Consider the following 21,103-nt stretch of genomic DNA (forward strand, 5'->3'; position numbering starts at 1 on the left):
ATCCAGTTCAAACCCCCTTTGAAAGTAAAGTATCATTGCTTTTTTTTCTCTCGGAGACGTTCTTTCCCAGTGCGTTTATCATCTAGATGTGTAGCTTTCCGTACTGCAGGGGTTTGTGCATAGAGAGAAGTAGACTAGTAAAGAGAGAAATATACACACACGGGCATTATGTGCACACAGGCATGAAAAATGCATGTACACATAGGCAAAGGAAGACGGGCAGACCCACACACATACACACACACACACACACACACACACACACACGGTATTTGGGCTCCCCAACCCTGATTGGCCTGCAGTTCAGACAGGGTGTGATGGGGTTGCCTGGCCTCGCGGGCTGGCCGCTTTTGGAGGATCAAGGTGGAGCTCTTATCTCTCTGGCCTGATGGTCTAACCTCTCCTCTCTGCCATCAGTCTACACACACACACACACATTGGACTGATGGTTTTAACCCTTACTTTTTTTCCATCTGACTGACTACAGCTAAATCAGCTCAACTGCCGTCCAGTGCAGGCCGAATATCCAAGCTTTGGTTTGATGAAAGGAAGGAGTGAAGGCAGTGTAGGGTTGGCATAGTGTTGTAAAGCCTCACAACACACACATACACACGCATGCACATACACACAAACACACACAGCCACTCACAGCTGAAGACATGTGCGTGAATGGATCTATGCCCATACTTCCACACAGGCACATACAGGATGACACGCATGCACGCACCTCAAAATACTTTAAAGAAGACTGCAACTATAATGAAGCAAGCTAGACACGCTCTCCAAATCTGTGACTAATACACAGAGAAGCCAATGAGTTTATCCTAATCTCCTGCGCACCCACTTTTCTCTCACCGCGCGCCTCCTGATAAAGTTAACTGGCAGGATGTCAAGTGACGCAGTGAGCAATGTTCAATTACTGGCACATGTAATGTCATTTAAAGAGTGGAAACCAGAGATGCCTGCCTTAAATTAGTTTCTGCTCTCTTCTATTCTGTATTTGTCGATGCACAGATGTGTATTGTGTTGAAGTACCTGCTAGTCGAAAGTAATTGCAAATTGCTCAAGGTGCAATAATAACTCTTAGAGGACTGTAGATAAAAAAGGAAATGCCTATTTGGCATCTGGTCACGACTTAGATGTATATTATTGGTTGGTGAGGCTTGAAATATATGACTTTTTTACATAATTCTCAGTAGAAGAGGAGCAAACATACAATTGGCATACAATCTACTATTGAAATTAATTCATACTCTAGTTCCAGACCTCGTTTTAGATAAGAAAACAAATCCAGACAGAACTTGCAGACTTTACTTTTATCTGTTCAAAACTCAAAACACTGAGCAGTCAGTGAAACAAATGTATTCACACTTTTGCAGTATGTTGGTGCATGGAAGTACTGGTTCCATTATAACCTCCGTAACTCACCATTGCTAGTACATGTGTGTGTGTGTGTGGACATGTGGATTTCATGGACATCAATATCAAATAACCAAAAATGTTGAGATGCAATGATTTGATATCAGAAAAGCGCCTTTTGAGGGTTTAATGGCAGTGTGGCAAACTGTGTCCTCAAAATCTACAACTGGATGTCACCATAGAAGAAAAAAAGACATCTGGGTTGAAAGCTCCAGAAAGTTGCATTTGAGTCAGTATTGCCATTCAGGTTTTTATGAACGAGACGGTTCAGACGAGTGTTGAATATTCCAAGATCAGCTGTCGTGAAAGATTCGATAAATAAAGGTTGTGAGAGTGTGAGTTCCCTGGTTTTGTGAACTTGTACAGTATCCGAGTGTGACATTACTGAATCAGACCTATCTGAACTAAACTGCGAATCCGGTCGATCGTAGAGCGTAAGAGCGTGCCATAGAAAGGACAATGTGGACGACAGAAGACGCCATTACGAGGTTTGTTGAGCGCTGTGCACTGCCCATGACAAAGTAAACAAGGGGCCACATTCACAAAGCCTTAAGGGAGCTGCTTCTAACTGTTCAATTTAAGAGTTATTTCATATTACATATCTAAAACAACCAGCAGCTGCTCTTATTTAAAAAAAAAAAAAGAGTAATTCTTAAAGCTTTAGCAGTAAAATCTAGCCCCAGACTCTTTTCAGTAGTTCTGGTGGAGATGCTAAACAGAAAATGGTTCCGACACCTGCTTACCAGTAATTACGTTAATGTAGAAAGTCCAAACATTTACTTTGATTTTGCAATTAAACCAGCTGATTTTTTCCAAACCTGACTGGTATAAATTTCAACCTGAATTTCCAGTTTAATTGGAAGAATGTGTATGGATGTCAAAACATTCAAAGAAAACATTCAATTTTTTAGTCACAATTTTCTGACAAATAAATTCATTTTTTTCTTCCCTTGGCTTCCCTATTTCAACACAACCATCATAAAACAATCGTAGTGGGAGAATTTCTTAGCAGCGAGGTCGAATCCAACCTTCGCCTGCGTAATAATATAAAAGTTTCATTCCAAAATGACATCTAACATTTAAAAAATAGAAGACAGCTGGCATGAACAAAATGATCGCTTGCATGAAAGTCAAAGATATTGTGGTTTACTACTGAAGTTTTTTGTTTTTTTATTTCAAGGCTCATAACGTCAATATGTGTTGTGTTTTCGAAGATAGAATCATCCGGTTTTTTGAAATATTGACCTGCAGGGAGCAAAATCTTTCCATAATGGATGTATAGTGTTTTGGAAGGAAACAATATTTTAAATTATTGATTTCTAAAGTAAAAGTTGTTTTCTGAGCAGCGCTGTGAATAGAGGGAACTACTACTTGCTATTTTTAGAGCTATTTAGAACTACTTTTATGGGTAAAAGATAAAGTACTTTGTGAATACCGGTCCCGGATTTCATTGGGCCAGTGCAGACCAGGTTGTGTGTGAAAAGGCCAAAAGGATCACTGCAGTATATCGGTGTTAACCAGAATCAATCATTATCCAGCATGCACATTTGGACAGGATGCTGTAGGGGTGTCAAAACCTTTTCTAAGCAATCAACTAAATAATAAAAAAAAAACACATCTTTACCAGAATTCCCACCATTTTGTCACCTTTTTGCCAGTAACATTTGGTTGTAAACTCATACAGAGATTCAGAAGGTCCCAATCAATAGGATACAACATAGACATTTATTTCTTGTTTCAATAACCCTGGAATCTCCCGAAACCTTGTGGTCGTCCCTCCCACCAGCCCCAGAAAGCAGCACTGTTCATTACCAACCAAAAATGAAAAAGAAAACAAATTGCAGATGCGCCTCCATGGTGCTCATAGCCCTCTGTCCTTCCTCCATCCTTCTCTCCATCCAGCCAACCAATCATTTATCCATCCACCCACCCAGCCACACAAGAACGCACAGGAGACCTATACAGTGGTTTATGTGAGTGTGTGTGTGTGTGTGTGTGTGTGTATGTGTGTGTATGTGAGAATCTCATTTGTAAAAAAATACATTGGATTGAAACACTGGCCAATGGGGAGTCAGCATCTGGGCTGTCTTAGGCAATCTGCTCTCCCGAATCAGACCAATTTGTAGAAGTCCATCGCTTTTGTTTATTGTATTTACTCGTCCTCCCTTTCTTTTCTTCCTCTGTCCCATCATCCATCACTGTTCCTTAGCATACAGGGAGTTACTGTCTTGTACAGTGAATCCAAGGTGTCAGTTACCATGGACGGTTGTACTGTAATTCTTGGCTGGGTAGACAGACTTTCAAAAGGCGAGAGAGGCAATAGTTTTGGAGGCTCCGTCATTGCCGGCCATTTTGACTTCTGAGTGGGCTCACAGAATGACTCGTCATGGCTCATGGATGTGTGATGGGACGTTAATTAAGGGGCTTGTATGAAGTTCCTCGGTTACAACTGAGCCAGAAACCAAAATGTGGAGGGGGGTAATACAAAACAGGGAGAAGAAAAAAGAAAAATAGTTACATCATTCCTGTGTTCTTCAACTTTGTACTTGGTCACTTTTTGAATTCCATATATTTATATCCATATATATTTATATATATTTATATATTCTTTTTACAATTAAAAACACCATGGATTTGACAGACTATTTGGTTTCTTTTTGTCTAAGTAGAAGTGTTTCTCTCATTTTGTAAATAAATGCATGTAAATATTTTTTTCTCTTTTTCCATACTGTCAGTTGGTGTAGAGGCGGCCACTCAAGTGTTTGTATGTATCCATACAGAATGCATATCATCAGCACATAATCAGATTCTCCATGATATTACAATTTTTTTCTATTCGCCATTTCCTTTTCATCCCATAGATGCAGAAATGTCTGCGATCTTGAGTCCAAAACACCAGAGTCTGTCAAACACTGTCAAACCAAAAGTGAATGTCCTAAATCTTGTCTTTTCATTGGCCAGTTTGGCCCAAGTCTCTGTGTGATAGATTGGGGCTGAGTAACTGGGTCTCCGTGGGTCCATTAGAGCTCAGACCCCCAGCTCCTCCTGCGTTAGGGTTCAGGAAGCAAACAGTTTCTCTGGCCTCCACAAGCGCAGCCACTGACCCACTGCCACTGTTGCTGAGCCCACCCTCCTCCTGCTTCCTATGAGCCAGAGCCAAAGCCCTGAGCTGCTCCTGCGCCTCCTCCAGCAGCAGCGCCACCTCATCCCGCTGCTGGCTGATGGCGGACGAGCAGGAAGAAGAAGAAGAAGCAGCTGTGTCGCGTGCTCCCTCTCTCGCTCCCTCTCTCGCTCTTCCTGCGTCCTTGCGGGGCGTGGCTCCGCAGGCGGCCGACGCGGCCGAGGACGTGGCCGCCGGGGCGATGCTGGTTTGCATACAAGACACCTCGTTGTCATGGTGACACTGAACGGAGGGGATGATGGGGATAGAACAAGAGCGGAACGGAGGAGGGGGGGAGTGGCTGTGGCGCCGGCCGGGCCTCCGCAGGCTGCGGGTGGCGGGATTCAGATCCTGGTGCTCGGAGGGAGCGCACAGACCCGAACGCGCCCCCGCATGGCTGCTCCACGCCGACGAAGAAGATGTCTCCATTGAAACAGGAGGTTGCATATGTAGGAAGGCATCCTGTCTGGGGTCGCTGCCGGGCTTCTCTCCCTGCATCTGGCGCCTATGGAGGATGAGATCCGGGAAGGGAGAGACAAAGACAGAGAGACAGGGAAAAAGAGAATGGGGGGGGGGAAGAGGTTATTTGATTGTAGAAAAACTTCCTTGCTGCAACTCATTCCACCTAGAAAAGAAGTCATTGTGTCTTTGAGTATGATTTCAACTCTAGCCTTTTCAAACGCCCACGCTGAAACGCTGGCAGAATACACAGAGGGACAGCTTTCCGCCCTTTGCCACCTCACAGGCTAACTGAGCACAGTGAGAGGGAAGGAGATGAGTCTGACATCTTTCTTTCATCTCTTTATATCCAAGTTCACACACACACACACACACACACACACACACACAAAAAACTCCCAAAAACCTGAGCTCCCTTATATAAGTAGGAGAGGTAACCAAAAGTTCACTTTTTGTATTATTGATTTAACCACTTGAAGTATATTACAAAATGAAGTGTTGTTTTCATGTTTAACATCTTCAAAAGCTTTGGTCTGGGACAATTGAAGTAATCAGACATCAAGTGTACTAATTGCTGTTGATTTTCACCAAAGTTACCCCTGTTTTTGCGTCAAGACCATTTGTTTTGTTTTCAAAGCCTGTCTGAGCCACTGTTGGCACAACTGCACCTATTTAAGTTAAAATGAGCAGGTTTGAAAGACGTCTAATATTGACTTTTTTAATTGATTTCTTTTCCTTTCTAAGAGTGACGATCCCCTCTTCTCCTCGAGTGTCATCAATGTCTCGACCCAGCTGCATTCTGGAGCCCTGTCTCATTATCTCTGGGCAATAATTCATAATCCTCCGCCAAGGCTAGCTGCTCCGGTCGCATCAGCATTCAACTTCGAGTCCCTCTTCCCTTGTAATACCCTAATCACACATTTACGCTCTCCATCAAGGCGTGTAAAAATAGCGGTGGGTGGAGAAGGTGGTTTTCAGATTCAAAGGATATCACATCCTCGCTTTATCGCTGCAGTATTTTTTCGGGGACATGAAAATCTCACCAAAAAAAAAAAAACGACAGTGGAGATTTGGCGGAGGCCTATAGAGAGGATCCTGCGCGCGATAAGAGAGGATGATGCGAGGGTGCTAATTCCCAAGATAACATTCACAGACAAATCTCTCTTTTGATGTGTTGAAACTGAATCAGATTGCGAAATCTATGAAGCAGAGTTCAAATATAGACCCTGCAGCTAGTGGGGCATTACAGGCAGATTGTGTGCGGCACTGAGGTGAGATAACTGACCAGGCTTTTATCATTTACGAGGGCTCGTTACATGTACAAGCCTTAACAATCAATTCCATTAATCTGTTTCCCTACGGATCATTTCTGAATGTATCCCATATGCATGCTCCTAAGGTCCCTAAGTAATTGCGGTGTAACATGGAAAATTGCGATAGAGAAGAATCGCATTAAGTGCATTTATACATACACAAGTGCAAAAGTCCACACATACCGAAGCTGTGTGTATCTTGTCTATCTATCTTGCATCTGCACTCCTGTCTATTTTCAAAGCCGCTATTAAGCTATCAGAGTGAAGGCTGCGTATATCTCACAAGTCAGACTTAGAGAGAGAGAGGGGAGAGAAACTGACATGCTTATCAAAAAAATAAATAAATACTGGAAACAGTGAATGAAAATACACAAATGCGGCCTGTCTCTCCATCTGCCATTTTGGAGACAGTTTTATCTTAAAATAGTGGTAACAACACAGGACGTTCTGTCTCCCTGTCAGCCATTTTGGTGAGATAACACTAGGCTTCACTAACAGGCACGGAATAGAATGAGCAACCTTTCTTTACCGCATTTTTTAGCTGTCATATGCTATCTGCACACTCCTCTATCATGTCCTCCGCTCCTCTACCTCTGTTTTTTTCCTTACTTCTGTTAAAATGGATTCAAACTGCGTGTCTCTCTATTTCTGTCTGTCCCTCTGTCTCTCTCTGCCGTTGCGGTCAAATGTCTCCATGGCAACCCAGGCTGCCATACTATGGAAAAGGGATTCTGTAGACTCGCTCGTCTGTCCATCTGTTGCTATGTGATGTGGTGCATTAGAGAGTGAGTGAGTGAGTGAGAGACAGTGATGCATTTCTTATTCGAATTTCCTAAATATAGTAACATAAGAAAACTTTATTTCCAAAAAAATAAAAAATTCTATACCAGATTTCTCTGCTCTCTGGAACAAAAACTACCCTATGCACTTGGAGAGGAGGATAAATCTGCACATACACATTTAGCTTGCTGCTAAATGTTACAGAAATATATTACAATGTAGCATGCTATACTGTGTTTTCCTCTGCAGTGTTACATAATTTCATGCTTGTAAGCTACGGCATGTATAATGTTCTCTGTATGTATATACCAAAATACTACAATGATAATAGTATTGTATATAGTTGTATCAATGTTGCCCTGTGATGTTTTTCTTTTTTCTAAAAACAATGCTTTGAGATAAGATAGAAGAAGATAACATAAGATAAAATAAGATTAGATTGCACTTTATTGATCCCCTGGGGAAATTCAGGTGCCTCATTTGGCGGAACAATGCCAAGGAATGTCAGGTAGAGGAAGGTAATAAAAAAAGAGGTAATAAAGTAAAATAAAGGTAAAGTATATAAAACTATAAGAGACAGTACAAATAAATGGAAATACGTGAGTGTGTATAAGACTCTGTGTGAGTGGGTGAGTGAGTGTGAGTGAGTGAATGAGTGAGTGAGTGAGTGAGTTGGTGAGTGAGTGAGTGAGTGAGTTAGTAAGTGAATGAGTGAGTGAGCGAGTGAGTGAGTGACTGAATGAGTGAGTGAATGAGTGAGTAACTGAATGAGTGTGAGTGAGTGAGTGACTGACTGAATGAGTGAGTGAATGAGTGAGTAACTGAGTGAATGAATGAGTGAGTGAGTAACTGAGTGAGTGAGTGAATGAGTGAGTGAGTGAGTGAGTGGGTGGGTGAGTGAGCTTGACTGCCTCCCTTTCTGCACACCCTGTCTGCCTGTCCCTGTTTGTCTGCATATCTAAGCACAACTGAATGTGATTTTGCTGGTGTATTCTCTGTGTACGTGTCCACATGCATGCAAGCTTTTCTTCTGTATATGTGATTTATGTGTGTGTGCAGAGTGTTTGTCCAACCGTGTGTCTCTCCTCTTCCCTCTTCTATTAGTATGTATATAGGTCATGTGGAGCTTTATCCTGAGCGCAGACCACTGAGACTTTTACGTTTGAAGTGAGGCTTGCCAGTACAGGTGAGCAAAGTACTGACCTCCCCAAAAAAATGGGTCAAAGCACAGATCCTCTCTGTGTTGAATATATTTTCTGCTAATCAGACGCATCTCCTCTGGCTGCTGTGCCGTGCAGTTTTGTCTGCCACGACTGGGGCTGAGCTCCAAAAAAACCCACTGAGGAGTCCAGCAAATGTAGTGTTACCCTAGCGTGTTAGATTTGAAACTGTTAAGAAACCGTGAACCATGCTTGGCTTTGATTGTTGGTCTGCCCACTAAGCCCCCACTTAGCCATTAAAAAGCTGAGAATCAGAATCTAGCAGAGGGATAAGAAGACGTTGAGAGACAGAGGGGGAGAGCTAGACGTGGAGCCTGTATCCTGTCCTTAAAAGCGCAAGCACCAGGCGAAGCGTTCCCTTTGAACTGATGCCATTGCACTGCAGATCACAACATAACGTGACCTTGTTTTTATCTTTGCTCAGCAGATTGGAAAACAAAGAGAGACAGGGAGTGGGGGAGGTTCAAAAAAAAAAAAAAAAAGTGCAGTAAGTCCTTTTTTCCTGAAAAAAAAAAACAACAGAATTGGCTTTGAAATTTCCACTCTTGAAATGAAATCCAAAGCTTTGTCCGTGGCAGGGCTACATTTTTTAGTTAGTGGCTTTCATTGAAATGACTCGATATATAGAGGTGCAGAGCAAGGGAGAAGAAAGGGGAGAGAGAGAGAGAGGAAGGAAGCAGCTCTAAGCCCATGTTCCCACTCAAGAGCCTCATGGCCTTGGATTTCATCAAAAATGTTATCTTAAAAATTTTTTCAAATTGCTCCCCTGATTTGTAATAGACTTCAAGTAATCAAGTCCTGACCCTCTGCACATTAGAAGTGCTTCGGTATTTTAAGAGCTTGTGAATAAGTTTCAGTTTCCTGCATTGTACATGTCCTAAATTAAAGCTCATCTGTGAAGGTTTGTTGAATATTGCATTGACAAAGACTAGTACTTACATGTGGATTTCAACGTACATTTCAAGGATCAAATGTGACTGAATTTTCTATAGATGAAGCTTTGGGGCTGATTAGTTTCATTAAAACTAAAATAACAACCAACTAAAATAAAATGGATGTAGAGATGTAATGCAGTGACACATTCCTGGACACGGGAATTGGTTTTGAAAAAAAAAAAAAGATATCAAAAGGGAATGCTATATATCTCTTTGAATCTTGCAGTGACTTTTTGTCAATGATGAAGTTGAAGTGGATAACAAAATCCAACATTACATTTCATAGCAAAAACACATTAAAACTTTTGTGATTAGCTGTCAGCTGCTGCCAGCGCCTGAACAGAGGAATCTGTCAGTCATTCAGAGAAAGAAAAATGAAAAGAAAAACCAAGACAAAGGTTTGACTTTCTGTCAAGAGGCAAATTATTTGCTTTGTCTGGGCCTTATAAATGTAATGTCCTCACCCCCTCTGTGCTTCAGCCTCCTTCTCAGATGACTCTACTTCCTGGAGGTGTTGGTAGGCGGGGCCTGAATATTTGGAGCCTCCGATTGGATTCAGCCTTCCTCTGGGTATGGGCGGGGTCCTGCGAGGAGCCGACCAATGGGCCGCCCGGGTTCTCTGGTCCGGGCTGTGGGACAATGAACCACTTCTGGGAAAAAAAGGAGTTAGGAGTTCCAAATTAATTTTGTAATTTTAGTAGTATAAGCAGTTAAAACAATAATTTCTGAACTGCAAAAAGAGGAAGTTAAGGGGAACAAAGTAAGTGTGTCCTTCACTGAAAACACCTCTGATCAGTTACCGTAGGTTTATGTGTTTTGACCACATTTTTCAATTGTCAAAATGGCTGCTATATGGCTTTAATTCCTACATTAAGCCGGCGGTATCATAGTAATTGAAAGATGTGGTGCTGACATTTGCCTTATCTGCTCTTTCATTTGAACACAATCTCTTTAAAGAGATTATGGAGATGGCCAGTGTTCAAGCTATAGCCAGAAAGGTATAAGCAGGTTTTCACTTACTTTACTGAAGTGCAAAAATGTCCTTGTCATTGAAGTGCCGCTTCAATCTATCATATTTTGGTTTTTAATTCAATTTTTTAGTCATGATTTCAATATGCTTTTGGTACTAAATAGGTTTCATCAAGAGATTTTTGCCCAAAATACCACTTACACTGTTCTGGCCCCAAGCTTTCATTCATATTCAACTCTGTTTTCAGGAATAGAAATTGCCTCTAAAAATGGGAATTCTCTCAGCCATTTTAACTGTAAGCCCTGCTTACAGTTGGCAGCATTGAGTGAGTTTGTACAAAGGCTTTTAAACAAGTTGTTTCCTCAGCATGGAATTAGCCTCAACCAGTTTCTCTCTGGTTATTTTGGACCATGGTATCCCACTATACACTTTGCTTTGCTGACAATAGTTTCCAAATCCCTGCCTAAGCTGATGCAACAGCAAACAAACAAACCCTGATCACCCACTGAGCATGTCACTTGTGGCATGGGCAAATGACTGCCAGCTAAATAATCTTGCAATCAACTCAAGCCTCAGAAAGAGCGGGGGAGAGAAGAAGAAAGAAAAGTCTTGCAGGAGTTTAGCCAAAAGGTTAGATGTGTGACTGGGAAGTCGTGAGTTCGTATCTGTGGACCGGCTGTGAAAATCTTCTCTCATCCACTGTCAAAATCCCTTTGAACAAGGTGCTTAACCCCCAGCTGCTCCAGTGGAGTTGCTTAGTAGTCAGCAGTAGAAAACTGTGGTTGTACTGGGAAGTTCCCAGGTGAGTGTGTGTAACTGAATGACTATGAAAACGATTACTGCCAAAAAAATATGTGCTCACTTTCCCATGGATATAAAAGTAATGGTATTGTGTTCAAATTAAAGCCCAAATCTCTCCCTCTCTCTTTCTCTCTCTCCCTCTCTCCATGTCTTTTTCTTTCTTACACGCACGCGCACGCGCACGCGCACGCGCACGCACACACACACACACACACACACACACACACACACACAAACCTGGGTCAGCGGTCAATATACACTAGTCAAAAGTTTGGACACACCTGATTGAATGTACTATGTTTTTCAGTATCTTAAAGCCATTTTGCTCAAAAGGCTTATGGCATAAATGCTTGAAATTTGTTTTTTAGACAAATATAAATAGTGAAGTTGATGCCTATGCATGAATTTCTTTCCAAAGCCTTTGCCTTTCCATCAAGGCAAAGGGTGACTACTTTAAAGAATCTAAAATGTAAGATAGTTTTGATTTGTTTAACATTTTTTGGTCACTCTATAATTCCATTTGTGTTATTTCATAGATTTTATGTCTTTACTATTATTCTGAAATGTAAAAAATAGTAAAAATGAAGAAAAATACGTGTGTCCAGACTTTTGACTGGTAGTGTACCATTGACACAAAATGACCACACTTACAGTAAATGAAATTCCCAAGAGCTTTACCCAGCTACAACAGAATGCCAGTAGATGTGTAAGCAAAGACACATGCTTGAGTTGAGTTGTACCACTGTACAAACCTTCTGTTTGGCTCAGTTCTGTGAATGTGTGTGTACTGAAATAGAAAATCCCATCTTGGCAAAGTTAAGTTGTGAATAATAACTCTCACAACCAGCCACTTGTGTGTGTGTGTGTTGCATTGTATTGCTGCTGATTCGAAGCCACGACATGCCAAGGCCCAGCCACCTCAACACGCCACTAACCGATGTGGGCAAACCGCTTATCGGGATTTACACGTCTGCACTGGCTCATAAATCCATGCACAACTGGGTATAATTTTATCTCTGTCCCATCTCCTCTGTGTTCATGACTGTTACAGATATGCTTATTAACATGTTTATAGCTCTAATTATAATTACTATCATTCTTCCATAAATCAACAATTAGCTTTGGCTGCACTATAATGTGGATAATTCAATTTCTCTCTTCACTGCGTCCCAGCTGATTATGGGAAGGGACACTGAAGTTGCATATTGTTTTAGTAATCAGCATTATTACTGTGTCATACAGTGAATGGATGCGAATGCTGGATCTTGGGTGTATATGCTTGTGTGTGTGTGTGTGTGTGTGTGCATGCCAGTGTCATACCTGTGATGTTTCGCTGTGCCTCTGGAGCTGTTGGAGGACGTGTTGGTAATGTTGCAGTGTGCAAAGCTGGATTCACAAACTGTGCCGTCGCGTGATTGAGAAGACCGCTTACAGTACTGCAAGAACAGACAGGAACAGCAAAAACAACAAAGACATTTCACTTTTGCAGCAGTTACCATGTTAGGAATGCTTCAGATAACAAATTGCTACCAATATTGCTACATTGACTGTGAAATATACTTTCAATAAATAGCACATCATGCAATATAAAATGTATCTTCCCACTGAGCATGAACATTTTTCTTCTTTCTTAGCCAGCGATTGGAGACAGTACCAGCCTCACTTGGTCTCTCACATTTTCCTAATAGCCTCAGTGTGGGGAGCGCCTATTACGTTGACTTGTGGGAACTGATTGCAGGAGTCTAAATGGATTTAAATTGCGTCTATTTCTGTCTATTCCACCTCCCTCAACACCATTTTGCTGCGTTGAGGATTGAGGTAAATGTTACAGCGTGTTGTGCGGCGGGAGGCTGCTGATGGCTTGATAACATGGAGAGCATGGAGGCTTCGCAGTTGCGTCACAAACTTTCACAAACCACGGGGGGGGGAGCCATCATGATAATTATACAGTATGTGTATCATAACTGTTAAACTGTTAAACTTTATTTCTCTGAATTTTTTTTTTTTTTATTGAGTGGCAGGAATGGGCTTCCATAGTTTGTCTTAAATACTGTGTGAGTGTTATATTATTTCATTAATTGTTATTTACATTGGTTATTTAAATGATTATCTAACCTATTTTGAGTGTGAAAGACGTTTTTTTAAAATAAATAGAACTACCAAGACCGTGACAAAAATATGGCTTGGAAAACATGGCTTTAAGTCAACTGTACATTAAGTAAAATTTCAACAGAAGAAAAGATACACACGTACTTAACTGCTGCACATAGTATATTTGAGCAAGTGAACAGCAGCATCCAGCACCACCACATCTCTCAGATCTCAATCAAACCGTTGTGTCTTCCTATTTATCCTCCAATCACCATCTGTGCTTTGATTACTAAAATCTCCCTCATCTCCACTCACTGATGTTCTCACACTACATCCATGTTAAAAATGAGCTGCTAATTAACACAGAGGCTGCCAGCGAGCACTAGTTCATTATTCTGACTGTGATAAAAGTGAAAATATGAAGTTTAACAAGGGAACAATACGCTAGTGACCTAACAAAGTGGGCTACAATAATTCAAACAGAGAAGGATCAGTTAACACTCGGTTGCATTGCTAATTAATTCATGATTAAGAAGAAATGGATGGGTGTATAATTGCCCCTTCAATGTCCGGGTTCATTGACTTAACAGCGCAAGTTACATCTTATGTTTAACTTGTTCAGCTGTTACACACTGCTTGAGGAGGGAATGTATCTCCAAATCCGCTAATACTGAATATCTGCAGAGGAGCATCCATTTTGTTTCTGTTTGGACTCAGAATTAGGCCTTTAAAGATCACTCTGGGATAAAACTGGAATCCGTGAGCACGTGTCACACAGTTGACTGTTTATAGAGGCCATCAATATGAATTTCATGTTTTCTTGCACAGCTTCAGGAGAAGAAACTCTGCTCTTTATCTCCATAAATGTGTGGTTATACAACAGGCAAAAGTAATTGTCTCTTTGACAGTGAGTTGACACCTAGTGTGGACGTTTGTGGCACTGAGGGAGCATATAATGGCATATATTAATGGATGTGCGCAGGTGTGTGTGTGTATGTGTAACTGTGTGAGTGTGTGTGTGTGTGTGTGTGTGTGTGCTGTAATGGATGTTTTAATCTCCGAGATAGGGACTAGCATACACCGTACGCCGCTGGCACTGAGTTTTTTTTTCCCTGACAGACCATCCGGAGGGAACCAGGAGATGATTTTTATGATTTGTGCAGAGATGCTGGCATCAGTAATACAGCTTCACAGCATTATAAACGCACACTACATGCACATGCACACACACACAACACACACACACACAATAGACTGAGATCTAAGCTTAAGAGTAGCATGGAGCAGATAGGCACGGGATGGTCCATAATAGAAACAGTGCAGTTGTAATTATATGATCGGGGAATGGCAGACAGGCTTTCTGGAGCACCTGTTGAATTCCTGATGGGGTTGTAAAACCTGACTGATGTAGAGAGAGCAGCTCACTCAAAGTCGCTGCCTAGTTCACTGCTTAATCAAATAATTCCTCCAAAAGGCCCTGCGGTGATAATCAGAAGTGCTCATTCTCCATAACTGGCCACTGCAGGATAGTTTTGCTGCCCTCTTGGTGAGTTGCACCACTTTGTGAGGTGTTTATCTATACAAGGATATGGGCCAGGGCAAGGTGTGCAGCATCACTTCCCAAAGTGAAAGCGAATGAGAAGAACAGACTCCCAAAATTCAGAGGAAATGCGGGTGAAACAGTAAAGATCAGCTTTTAGCTTTAGCAGTTTTGAGTCTGTAGCGAAAGCGTGATTTAATGGAAGTGATGTCCAGAAATTAAATAGAAATGTAAAAAAACAAAGCAGAAAGTCACTGTGAGGTAGGCATGCCTCATATTATTGTTTTTTTGTGTATATGCTTGCTATCAGCTGGCACTGATGCGGTGTGTCTGTGTTATTTATGTGTGCTGATGAATCTCCATTGACCCTGTGCTTGTTGCTCTGTGTTCTGAAATTTTGGTAATTGATTGCCTGCAGACAAAAATCAATGTGAATCTGTGGGCGTAGGCACAAAATAAACAAATACAATGCATTTGCATAAGATTCCAAAAAGCTCCTCTGGAATGAAATAAATAAAACAAGATTTAAAAGCAAAATTTATAGACTAAAGGTCAGCCAAGCTTGTTTTTCTAAACAATAGATTCTGTAGAGTCTGTAAACAATAATCAGTAATTCATGAGTCTATGCTAATAGAGCAATTAGACAAATAAGAGCCACAAGGAATCGTTTTGAATTGTGTTCTGTTGTGTTGTGGTGTGTTTCTATTCTATTCTATTCTATTCTATTCCAGTAATTTGACTATTTGTATATTCTACATTTCTCTAATCACATACAAGAAATTCAATATTACTTTATTGTCAGATTTCTAAATTTGTTTCAGGTCACCACAATCTCTATGATGAAAATAATACAATACAAATAGACATGCTTTTAACCTATGTCTCAATTGTCAGCCCACACACCTTGTACTCCATAACTATAGGGAACAAGCGGCAATAACATTTGTTTTGTCCCCCTGTAATTATGTTACTGTACTCTGTAATTATTTAAGTATGCAGTAATAATGAAAATAGTTACACCATGACTACCTTATAAGTCTCTCATAATTACAAAATTCTGGAATTATTAAATTGTTACTCTTAATTTTTACCGTAATTAGCGGGCTGTAATCTAAATCGTTACCACATTTTTTAATCAGAAATTCATAGCAATGAATGAATTAGTTGCTGATTAGTACAATTTAGGCCAATATAAACAGAATAAGAAAGGCTTTAAATAAGATAACACAAACATTTTATAGAATTATAAAGATAATTGTAAACATCACCACTAAGCACACTTAGTCTTGTAAGTTGTAAATAAAGTTTATTGCATTTCTCCGTTTTGGATTTTCAGATTTTTGTGAGCACAGTCCTAGGGTTTTCCAGTAAGCGTGAAAACCACATTTGACATTTTATCCATCGTATCACAATTTCTCAGATACAGATGCGTACTGTATACCTAAATCCTCCTTTCATGCAAGGGTGAATGGTAGTAATTGTCTCTATTTCATGCAAATTGAGTCCCAGATATATGAATTTCTTGACTTTTACCACACATTGTTTATCTTTTGTATATTCATTTGTTTATGACGGATAGGGAGCCGCTCATGTCTACAGTGCATGTGTAGAAACAATTGCTTCATTGTAAATTTAAATGAGGGTTGCACCGTCCTTGGAGTAATACAAATACAATTCGTTCAATAAGGCTTTGTGTCAAACCAGTGTAGCTTTCATTTGTACTGCATCGGAAAACCTTGAGACCTATACTGCCCATGAGAGTGAGAGATGTGTAAAGATGGTTAAAGCTAATCTATGCATAACGACACACACACGCACACACACACACACACACACTCCCAAGGAAGCCGATGCTCTGGGTTTGACTGACATCCAAATTAAGGTGATGTTTACCATGCCAGCTACTCCGAGCGGCACAGCTGGGATAGATGTGTCGACGAAGACTGCTGAGAAGATGATGAATGACGTTACCAGCCACCGCCCACGCTCCCAAACCGCTGAACAATCGCTGGCTCAAAGACCTGAGCGCCAAACGCAAGTGGCCAGGCGGATGTGGGAATACGTACGAGGATTTCGAAATGCCACGTGAAAGATGCAGCTTAAAAACTGTGGCGAGTGATGAAGGCAATAAGAAGGCAGGTAAGAAGGCAGGTTGGATGCCATATGAATATGCATCTGATTTGTGATAATCTCTTCAGGCACACTGCTGCCAGACATCGTGTTTTGGATTTTAATTGACTTGAATTGACATTTTAGCAACAATCTAAGCCAAAATGGTTTTAGTGAATATTTGCAGTATTCTAATTACGTTGAAAATCATGATAATACCGGTTGTGTTATTGGTACTGCTGCTGCTAATGCTGGTTCTAAGTGGCAGTGAAAAAGCAGTAAGCCATGACAATTTAAGACTTTTTGAGAAAGGGACGTGAACTCCCCTTTTTTGAGTCTTGCTGATATTTTATTAAAACCGGTTCAAACTAAAGTCATCCAAGGTCTGCTACCCCCTCGAAAGAACATCACAATCATACAGCCACTCTGAGAAGAAACAGGAGCACCATGAAAATACCCACATGAATATTGATGCCTTCACAAATGCATGTGGATATGTGGGCATCCTTCAAAAGAAGAATCCTTTTAAAAGAAGCAAACAACAGCAAGTGGTCACCTTATGCATTTGCAGGTTGGTGTTGGGGGTCCTTGCCTTGGCGTCCAGGGCGTTAAGGGAATTAGCGCTGTAGTTTTTCAGACTGCGACTCTCCTTCAAGTGGGCCTGGAGCTTCTCTCTGCGCCTCCTACACACAGAGAGAGAGAGAGAGAGAGAGAGAGAGATAGAGAGAGAGAGAGAGAGAGAGAGAGAGAGAGAGAGAGAGAGAGAGAGAGAGAGAGTTACATTGGACAATGCACAAGTGGAGTTTAAATGTAGTTTTGGCAGGAGAACATTCACTTTCCAAAGTTCCCTCTAAGTCAGTGGTGTCCAGTCCGGTGCTATGGAAGCCTGCAGGTTTTCATCTCAACCAAACACTACACCAGCTGATTTCACTAATTACCATATTTCCTCTAATATTGGCCTGGGCCTTTATTTACCTCAACTGCAGAGGGTACCAGGCCTTTATTGGAAGCAGTCTTATATTAGAGGCAGGCCTTATTTCTAATTCCCTCTGTTTGATAAGTATATTTGCTCATATTTTAGTACGAAACCTCCTTGTTTTCTGATCTGCTTCTGTTGGGGTTCGTTAGGTAGCCATTTTTTTGTTACTGCAGTGCATTACTGATAATTACGGTAATCGACGACGGCATGCTCCAGAGACTTCCGCCAGGCACCAGGAGTTTACCGGTATCCACCGTTGTTTGTAGCTGCGACCAGCAGCTCTATAGCTCGCTCTGTCGGTCGGTCGGTCAGTCGGTCCACAAAAATTTCCCCACCCTTTGGCAGCCTATAGCCGCACAGTACATGGTCACAGCTATTGCGAATTCATGCTTGTTTCCTTTGTTTTTTTCCCCTGCCTGTATTTGGGGCCGGCCTCTATTTGTTTGTGTCGACCACGCCCCCGGCCATTATCGGAGACCCGGCTTTTAATTGACTACCAGCCACTATTAGAGGACCGTACACAACGGTTATTGGCCCAAGTATATCAAAAGCCTACAAGCTGCCAGTCACAATCCATTCTTCTTTAGCATTGAAACTCTGACTCTACCTATTTTCACATATCAGCTGTTTTTCTCGCAGCCCAAAACCACCCCAATTTTCTCTGCAGTTTTAAGATTTATTAAAGAGCACACATCAACTGCATTCAAGGCAAAGTATCTTACAACTTAATCTAACCCAGCGCTCAATTTCACTACCCTCTTATCTATCATCAGGTTAAAATGAGAAGGTCAGTCTTGAGAAAAAGACCTCTCTAAGGCACTATAAGTGGTGGGGAAGTGGGAACATCCTTGACTATATGTTTCTCAAATAAAATAGTAGCCTTATAGTAGATGAATTTTGCCTCTACAGTATTGTTTCTCTGGTGAAGTAAGGACTTGGTGTCATATATGTTTTGCAATGATCTCTGATTCTAAATTTAGCAAGCTGGACCCTTGCAGTTAATCTATAATTTTGCTCATTCAAATTAATTAATTAAAGCCTTAGGACTAATTGCTTAGTATAAAGTAAATGAAAAATTGCGACAGTTGGTATGCATTTAGCTAAACGGAAGGGATAACACAGATGTCCCAAATCAACTGTGTTTCCCATAGTTGCATTGTACTATTTATGGGCAGGGGGAGAGTAATGAGGTAGAACCCAAACCCTGGATCCAAACACTACCGTTAGATTAAGAGGAACTCCTGGCGGTCCAAGTTGTTTTATCTCAGTTCCATTTCAGAAAACACATTATTAAACACACCGTTACCATTTTAGATTGATACCGTAGGATTTAATCAATACCAAGTCCTCTTAACTATTCAGATTCTTAATGACTCCAAGATTTTCCCATCAGGTAATATAACTGACGCCAACTTCATTTCAGATTGGAAAAGTCAGCACAAAGGGTAGATTACAAAATGTAGCACTAAATTCTGTCTTTATTGAGTCTTTATTCTTGTTAATATGCATTTACATATTCATGCATCCCGCGACTATGCATTTTCCAATAAGTTGGGATGTGTTTCTGAACATCAGGGACTCTATATGTGCTGGATTTTTATCCCAGATTTCTCTCTCCCACAGACTTTTCAAAAAACGTCTCGACGGCCAAGGTGAATTCCCTTCTGTCAGTCCAGTGGCCTTGGAGACAGAGGGGAAGAGGGAAGTGAGCTGGGTGATTCACCAACGGAGGTTTCCACGCAGCGTCTGTGTCTCTTCCTGTTTGCTCCCTACGCAGCAAAACAAATGACTTAGAACTGACCAGAACTAACATCGATTTGTCTTCTTTCTCTGTGAAACCTGAATCACACATGGCACAGTTTACTTATTTTTTATATACCTTGACTTCATTGATTCATTTCAGATAAGAGGGTTAAGGTCAGGACTAAAGACTGTGGCTGTTTTGATCCTCCTGGTTCGACGTTTCTCAAAAGATGTGTTTTCATACATTTTTTGATATGCAAACGTTGGACTTTGGAGTATTAATTGGAAGGAGGGGGGCTGAAGGCATTGACTGGTCTTCCCCTGTGGTGAATTAGTTAGGTTGACCCTAATCTTGCATAGCCACAGCTCCAGCTCACACCACGAAGTTGAGAGAAAATCATGTTAGAAAAAGTGGGATAATTGGACATTGTGGAGCAAAAGGTTGCAATTTGATTGGCTCTGAATTTTAAGAAAAGTTCTCTCACACACCACCAGAAGAGGCACTTCTGGTTTGTTTTTCTGTCTTGGTAGAGAAAGTTCCCAATTGTTACAACACTAGTTACCCAATCTGCCAAAGTACACTGACCTTGGTAAAAATGGATGAAAACTTTGAATCAAGATTTAATTATGTTTTGCCAGAAGTATGCTCATTACACCAGATACAGTCAGTGCAGCCTTTACATTTTCTCAGCTTGAAAACTCTACTGTATGACATATAATGGTGTGTTTATCAACAGGCCATGGTAAGCTCCTATCCACCATGGAACTACAATTATATTTTTGCTATATTCTGCTTTTGGAAAGCCATTAAAGTGAAGAGTCTCATTATCTTTTCTAAAGACTTGATGAACTCTGGCAGTTCATTTGATGCTTTATCTTGCATAAGGTTATGCTTGTTCTTTTTGATGGAAGCATACAGTATGCTTCACTGCAAATACAGTTTTTACCATTGATTTGATTTGTCATCTTGCATCACCCACTGTTTGTGCCCTGTGAAAAGTTTTCCTTTGTTAGCTAGTTGACTCTTCCAACTTCCTTGGTTGTTCCTATATTAAACAAGTCAGCAGCAATGCACAAGTCTGCCCAAGCAAAGTTTGATCGGTTTGAATGACGTCAATAACCCACAGGAACCTTTTGTAACCAACTCATTTGTTGGAGCTTTTCCAGTCTTTTCGGTGTGAACCAGAACTGTGGCTACATACATGAGCATGACGAGGTCTATGTGACACCTGCTGCCAATTTTCTAATCTGGCCAGGATGCTTCATCTAAGGGGCTGCTGGGCTCATTTCTCAGAAAAAGTAATTACACTACTCGTTATATTACTTTTCTGTTACACTCCTTAAATTACATCCCCTCAAAAATAAGGATAACTCAATTATCTTGCCTGTGTGTTTTGGTGTGAATGATCAATGAAACTAAATAGTGTTGGTGTTCAATCATCCTTTTGCTCCATGAAATCAAAGTAGTGAGAATGCATCCACCCACAGGCTAGCTCCTTGAGGCTGGGCTTTCTCAGAGTGTGCCTGCATTATGAGGAAAATTAATTTGATGACAGGGATAATCATAGTGTTTGGATAACTTCA

General features: G+C 41.0%; 1 protein-coding gene across 1 annotated transcript in view; it reads right to left on the reverse strand.

The window, feature by feature from the left end:
* Positions 1-4,369: 4,369 nt before the first annotated feature.
* Positions 4,370-21,103, reverse strand: part of LOC139651968 (pro-neuregulin-3, membrane-bound isoform) — a 308,233-nt gene continuing 291,499 nt past the window's right edge. Inside the window, exons 6-9 of the mRNA XM_071528875.1 lie at positions 17,354-17,480; positions 12,378-12,493; positions 9,751-9,936; positions 4,370-5,084 (exon numbers count right to left, since the gene is read on the reverse strand). Coding sequence (XP_071384976.1) covers positions 4,370-5,084; positions 9,751-9,936; positions 12,378-12,493; positions 17,354-17,480 — 1,144 coding nt within the window. The remainder of the gene's footprint in view (positions 5,085-9,750; positions 9,937-12,377; positions 12,494-17,353; positions 17,481-21,103) is intronic.

This window comes from Centroberyx affinis, unplaced genomic scaffold (genome assembly GCF_046629955.1).
Source record: "Centroberyx affinis isolate AG114_WGS23_722 - 3 ecotype Tasmania unplaced genomic scaffold, CSIRO-AGI_Caff_v1 ptg001736l_1, whole genome shotgun sequence".
Taxonomy (NCBI): Eukaryota; Metazoa; Chordata; class Actinopteri; order Beryciformes; family Berycidae; genus Centroberyx; species Centroberyx affinis.